This window comes from Oncorhynchus tshawytscha, unplaced genomic scaffold (assembly GCF_018296145.1).
Source record: "Oncorhynchus tshawytscha isolate Ot180627B unplaced genomic scaffold, Otsh_v2.0 Un_contig_10316_pilon_pilon, whole genome shotgun sequence".
Classification (NCBI taxonomy): Eukaryota; Metazoa; Chordata; class Actinopteri; order Salmoniformes; family Salmonidae; genus Oncorhynchus; species Oncorhynchus tshawytscha.
This window is the reverse complement of record NW_024609065.1, coordinates 92501-100000: the sequence shown is the minus strand read 5'-3', so window position 1 is coordinate 100000 and position 7500 is coordinate 92501. Positions and strand designations below refer to the sequence as shown.

Sequence of the window (7500 nt, the reverse complement as noted above, 5' to 3'; positions counted from 1 at the left end):
GTTAAGAACAAATTCTTATTTTCAATGACAGCCTAGGAACAGTGGGTTAACTACCTGTTCAGGGGCAGAACGACAGATTTGTACCTTGTCAGCTTGGGGATTCAAACTTGCAACCTGTCGGTTACTAGTCCAATGCTCTAACCACTAAGCTACTCTGCCGCCCTCGCAATGAATGTAGTGTTGGAAAGGTGAAGGGTTACAATCAGTTGAAGGTGAATTAAATGAATGTAGTGTTGGAAAGGTGAAGGGTTACAATCAGTTGAAGGTGAATTAAATGAATGTAGTGTTGGAAAGGTGAAGGGTTACAATCAGTTGAAGGTGAATTAAATGAATGTAGTGTTGGAAAGGTGAAGGGTTACAATCAGTTGAAGGTGAATTAAATGAATGTAGTGTTGGAAAGGTGAAGGGTTAAAATCAGTTGAAGGTGAATTAAATACTTGGTTGCTGACGTATATTTTTCTCCTCTCCTGACCTCCTCCGCTCTCCCCCCAGCCCTCTGCTCTCCCAGGTGTCTGAATGGTGGACTGTGTATGAGTCCGGGGGTGTGCATCTGCCCACCTGGTTACTATGGAGACAGCTGTGACAAAGGTACACCCACCTGAAACACGGACACAGTACACATTTCATAACTCCAGACAAACACACCTCCATGCACCACTGGGGACCAACAAACTCCGACCGAGCTCGGTCTGTTGTTTTGAAAGAAAACTGAAAAGGGATTCTATTGATGAAGGTTGGTTACTCGCTACCTTTTGAGAGGGGGATCCTGTGACGTGGTTAGCATCAGTTGCTGGGACCACTACTATCTGTCCAGGGATCCTCCAAAAGTCTATAGAGCTGCTTGGCGTAGCAGCTAGCCTAGCTGCTAACTAGCTATCAAGCTAGCAAGGTTTCCTGAAAGCTTGAACACAGCCCGCGATGTGGTTAGCCCTTGTGGTTGGGGCCGGCGTATTGTCCCAGGCTTGTGGCTGTCTAAATCCCTGATGTTTGTTGCTGTTTCCATCTGCCTTGCGACCTGTCCTGTCTGGAACTGCGTGGAGTACCAACATTAGCCTACGTTGCTACCATGGCATCCAAAACCAAAGCCGGTGGGAGTACCACTGAGGACAATAGTGTCTCTCTTTCACAGGTGAAGAATCTTGTAAACGACTGAAAATATGTCTTCAAGCAGATGTTACAACAACAGGAAAATAGCTTCCAAGAACTTAGACCAAATACAAAAAAAGTTTTGTAAAATTAAAATGTATTAAATTAAATAAAAATTAAGATGTTCTGACCAGAGAGGTCCAGGACATTAAGATGATCTGACCAGAGAGGTCCAGGACATTAAGATGATCTGACCAGAGAGGTCCAGGACATTAAGATGATCTGACCAGAGAGGTCCAGGACATTAAGATGATCTGACAGGACAGGACATTAAGATGATCTGACCAGAGGTCCAGGACATTAAGATGATCTGACCAGAGAGGTCCAGGACATTAAGATGATCTGACCAGAGAGGTCCAGGACATTAAGATGATCTGACCAGAGAGGTCCAGGACATTAAGATGATCTGACCAGAGAGGTCCAGGACATTAAGATGATCTGACCAGAGAGGTCCAGGACATTAAGATGATCAGAGAGGTCCAGGACATTAAGATGATCTGACCAGAGAGGTCCAGGACATTAAGATGATCTGACCAGAGAGGTCCAGGACATTAAGATGATCTGACCAGAGAGGTCCAGGACATTAAGATGATCTGACCAGAGAGGTCCAGGACATTAAGATGATCTGACCAGAGAGGTCCAGGACATTAAGATGATCTGACCAGAGAGGTCCAGGACATTAAGATGATCTGACCAGAGAGGTCCAGGACATTAAGATGATCTGACCAGAGAGGTCCAGGACATTAAGATGATCTGACCAGAGAGGTCCAGGACATTAAGATGATCTGACCAGAGAGGTCCAGGACATTAAGATGATCTGACCAGAGAGGTCCAGGACATTAAGATGATCTGACCAGAGAGGTCCAGGACATTAAGATGATCTGACCAGAGAGGTCCAGGACATTAAGATGATCTGACCAGAGAGGTCCAGGACATTAAGATGATCTGACCAGAGAGGTCCAGGACATTAAGATGATCTGACCAGAGAGGTCCAGGACATTAAGATGATCTGACCAGAGAGGTCCAGGACATTAAGATGATCTGACCAGAGAGGTCCAGGACATTAAGATGATCTGACCAGAGAGGTCCAGGACATTAAGATGATCTGACCAGAGAGGTCCAGGACATTAAGATGATCTGACCAGAGAGGTCCAGGACATTAAGATGATCTGACCAGAGAGGTCCAGGACATTAAGATGATCTGACCAGAGAGGTCCAGGACATTAAGATGATCTGACCAGAGAGGTCCAGGACATTAAGATGATCTGACCAGAGAGGTCCAGGACATTAAGATGATCTGACCAGAGAGGTCCAGGACATTAAGATGATCTGACCAGAGAGGTCCAGGACATTAAGATGATCTGACCAGAGAGGTCCAGGACATTAAGATGATCTGACCAGAGAGGTCCAGGACATTAAGATGATCTGACCAGAGAGGTCCAGGACATTAAGATGATCTGACCAGAGAGGTCCAAGATATTAAGATGATCTGACCAGAGAGTCCAGGACATTAAGATGATCTGACCAGAGAGGTCCAAGATATTAAGATGATCTGACCAGGGAGTCCAGGACATTAAGATAATCTGACCAGAGAGTCCAGGACATTAAGATGATCTGACCAGAGAGTCCAGGACATTAAGAACAGTTTGCAGTTCTCTCAGGGAGAGCTGGATGTCCTGAAAGAGACTTGCAGCAAGATGACAACAAACTGGAAGTTCACGTGAGATAACATCAGCTCTCTCTTTGTGAATCATTATTACAGATGGCTGGGGAATGTCTAGAGGGACAATATCTAGAGCGAAAATATCTAGAGGGACAATATCTAGAAGGACAATATCTAGAAGGACAATATCTAGAGGGACAATATCTAGAGGGACAATATCTAGAGGGACAATATCTAGAGGGAGAATATCTAGAGGGAGAATATCTAGAGGGACAATGTCTAGAGGGACAATATCTAGAGGGACAATATCTAGAGGGAGAATATCTAGAGGGACAATGTCTAGAGGGACAATATCTAGAGGGACAATATCTAGAGGGACAATATCTAGAGGGAGAATATCTAGAGGGACAATATCTAGAGGGACAATGTCTAGAGGGACAATATCTAGAAGGACAATATCTAGAGTGAAAATGTCTAGAGGGACAATATCTAGAGGGAGAATATCTAGAAGGAACAATATCTAGAGGGACAATATCTAGAAGGAACAATATCTAGAGGGACAATATCTAGAGGGAACAATATCTAGAGGGACAATATCTAGAGGGACAATATCTAGAGGGAACAATATCTAGAGGGACAATATCTAGAGGGACAATATCTAGAAGGAACAATATCTAGAGGGACAATATCTAGAGGGAACAATATCTAGAGGGACAATATCTAGAGGGACAATATCTAGAAGGAACAATATCTAGAGGGACAATCTCTAGAGGGAGAATATCTAGAGGGACAATATCTAGAGGGACAATATCTAGAGGGACAATATCTAGAGGGACAATATCTAGAGGGAACAATATCTAGAGGGACAATATCTAGAGGGACAATATCTAGAGGAACAATATCTAGAGGGACAATATCTAGAAGGAACAATATCTAGAGGAACAATATCTAGAGGGACAATATCTAGAGCGAAAATATCTAGAAGGAACAATATCTAGAGGGACAATATCTAGAGGGACAATATCTAGAGGGACAATATCTAGAGGGACAATATCTAGAGGGAACAATATCTAGAGGGACAATATCTAGAGGGAACAATATCTAGAGGGACAATATCTAGAGGGACAATATCTAGAGGGACAATATCTAGAGGGACAATATCTAGAGGGACAATATCTAGAGGGACAATATCTAGAAGGACAATATCTAGAAGGAACAATATCTAGAGGGACAATATCTAGAGGGACAATATCTAGAAGGAACAATATCTAGAGGGACAATATCTAGAAGGAACAATATCTAGAGGGACAATATCTAGAGGGACAATATCTAGAGGGACAATATCTAGAGGGACAATATCTAGAGGGCTAATATCTAGAGGGACAATATCTAGAGGGACAATATCTAGAGGGACAATATCTAGAAGGAACAATATCTAGAGGAACAATATCTAGAGGGACAATATCTAGAGCGAAAATATCTAGAGGGACAATATCTAGAGGGACAATATCTAGAGGGAAAATATCTAGAGGGACAATATCTAGAGCGAAAATATCTAGAGGGACAATATCTAGAAGGAACAATATCTAGAGGGACAATATCTAGAAGGAACAATATCTAGAGGGACAATATCTAGAAGGAACAATATCTAGAGGGACAATATCTAGAAGGAACAATATCTAGAGGGACAATATCTAGAAGGAACAATATCTAGAGGGACAATATCTAGAAGGAACAATATCTAGAGCGAAAATATCTAGAAGGAACAATATCTAGAGCGAAAATATCTAGAGGGACAATATCTAGAGGGACAATATCTAGAGGGACAATATCTAGAGGGACAATATCTAGAGGGACAATATCTAGAGGGAAAATATCTAGAGGGAAAATATCTAGAGGGACAATATCTAGAGGGACAATCCAAGAGAAATAACATTGTTGTGGATGGCATACCAGAGTCTTCATGTAACCGATGTGAAACGGCTAGCTAGTTAGCGGTGGTGCGCGTTAATAGCGTTTCAATCGGGTGACGTCACTTGCTCTGAGACCTTGATGTAGTGGTTCCCCTTGCTCTGCAAGGGCCATGGATTTTGTGGTGCGATGGGTAACGATGCTTCGTGGGTGACTGTTGTCGATGTGTGCAGAGGGTCCCTGGTTCGAGCCCAGGTAGGGGTGAGGGGACGGATGAAAGCTAAACTGTTACATTCACATCACTGGGACAAGTCTGAGGAGAAAGGAAGACAAATTATCATTTTAAAAGCTGCAGATGGATCATGGGAAGATTGAGGTCTGGAAAACCTGTCACCAGCCCAGGTGACAGACACAGGCTGATATGTGGTCAAGTTCCTGAGGTTTAAGGACAAGATGGACAAAACATCTTCCTTAACAAAGACTTCTCGTAAGACTTTTCCACAAGAGGTGGAAAATAACTTGTCCCAGCCGTGAAAGCTCTCAGAGAGCGTGGGGACATTGTTTACCTTCCACTACAACAGGCTCATTGTCCACCCTCCTTCCCAAAAAGACTGGGAGGAGTGAGAGAGCCTAGCTTCTGGGTCAGTAGCTTCAGCCCCACATCACATACATCAATTGACACTCACAAGTGCCCTGTTGACTGACTCTATTAGCCAGACAATGTTCTTGTCAAGCTCGAAAGGTCTAAAAATATATGTTATTAATCAAAAGACTGGGAGGAGCGAGAGAGCTGTTATTATTATTATTATTATTATGTTATTAATCATATGTACTATAGCCGTAGAAATAAGGTTTATGAGATCAATAACTGGAGAAAAAAACTACATCTGATAACATTCATATACTGGTCATCTCTGAGACTCACTTAGATAATGCCTTTGATAATGCAGCAGTAGCAATACAGGGATATAACATACACAGAAGAGACAGGAATGCCTATGGCGGAGGTGTTGCTGTATATATTCAGAGCCATATCCCTGTAAAGCTTAGAGATGATCTTATGGCGGAGGTGTTGCTGTATATATTCAGAGCCATATCCCTGTAAAGCTTAGAGATGATCTTATGGCGGAGGTGTTGCTGTATATATTCAGAGCCATATCCCTGTAAAGCTTAGAGATGATCTCATGTCTATTGCTGTTAAAAGTGTTATGCTTGCAGTTATGCTTGCAGTTTCACTACCTCATCTAAAGCCTCCTATTTTAGGGTGTTGCTATATAGGCCAACATGTGCTGACATTCATTATCTGGATAATATGTGTGCAATGCTTGGTAATGTGTGCTGTTAACAGATAGGTATATTTTCTGGGTGTCCCGAATATAGATTGGTTTTCATCAAGCTGTCCGCTCAAGAGGAAGCTGCTCATTGTAACCAGTGCCTGTAATCTGGTTGTGTGGCTTGACCTCCGCCAAAGGATTTAGTTTTATCTCATCTTGATTATTGCCCAGTCATATGCGTGGTGGGCGTACATTTTATTTTATTTTGTAAAACGTCACCAACAAAACAAGAAATAACAAACACGACCGTGCCGCTTACAACGGCTATAGTGCCCCTAACAAAGACAACTTCCCACAATCACAACAGGGGGAAAAGGCTGCCTAAGTATGATTCCCAATCGGAGAAAACAATAGACAGCTGTCCCTGATTGAGAACCATACCCGGCCAAAACATAGAAATACAAAAACATAGAAAACAGAACATAGAATGCCCACCCAAATCAACCTCTGACCAAACCAAAATAGAGACATAAAAAGTCTCTCTAAGGTCAGGGCGTGACATGGATCAGAATTGCCGTTATAATCGTTGCCAGAATGGAGAATTAAGTAACACCACCAAGTCCAAATCCCTATCTCCATCCATGGCAAATTTAGGAATGGGCCAATTTTAGCTAGCTAGCTAGCCACCGGAGGTAACATGGTGTTACCTTGGATTGTAAACTGTCATGGTCAAAACATATAGATTCAATGGTTGTAAAGATGGGGAGAGGTCTGTAATAAAGAGATGGGGAGAGGTCTGTCTGTAATAAAGAGATGGGGAGAGGTCTGTCTGTAGTAAAGAGATGGGGAGAGGTCTGTCTGTAATATAGAGATGGGGAGAGGTCTGTCTGTAATATAGAGATGGGGAGAGGTCTGTCTGTAGTAAAGAGATGGGGAGAGGTCTGTCTGTAGTAAAGAGATGGGGAGAGGTCTGTCTGTAATAAAGAGATGGGGAGAGGTCTGTCTGTAATAAAGAGATGCTCTGCTTTTTTGACACCACACTCCACAAAGCAAGTCCTGCAGCCTCTAGTTTTATCTCATCTTGATTATTGCCCAGTCATATGTTCAGGTGCTGCAAAGAAGGGCCTAGAAAAACGTCAGCTGGTCCAGAACAGAGCTGCAGTGCAATCAGAAGGCTATTATCAACACTACGCCTGTCAGTCTCTCTTGGCTAAGAGTTGAGGACAGACTGGACTGACTACATCACTTCTTATTTTTTATAAGAAACGTTCATGTGTTTAAAATTCCAAATTGTTTGTGTAGTTAACTTACACACCGTTCTGACACACACACTTACCCCACCAGTAGTGCTGAGTGATTAGTGATTGTTTGTGTAGTCAACTTACACACCGTTCTGACACACACACACTTACCCCACCAGTAGTGCTGAGTGATTAGTGATTGTTTGTGTAGACAACTTACACACCATTCTGACACACACACTTACCCCACCAGTAGTGCTGAGTG

At 42.7% G+C, this 7500-nt stretch overlaps 1 protein-coding gene across 1 annotated transcript in view; it reads left to right on the top strand.

Annotated features, from left to right (window-relative positions):
- LOC121844218 (wnt inhibitory factor 1-like) overlaps positions 1-7500 on the top strand; it is a gene marked incomplete at its 5' end in the record, with an annotated part of 21989 nt that overhangs the window by 1337 nt on the left and 13152 nt on the right. The window contains one exon of the mRNA XM_042314095.1: positions 493-588. Coding sequence (XP_042170029.1) covers positions 493-588 — 96 coding nt within the window. The remainder of the gene's footprint in view (positions 1-492; positions 589-7500) is intronic.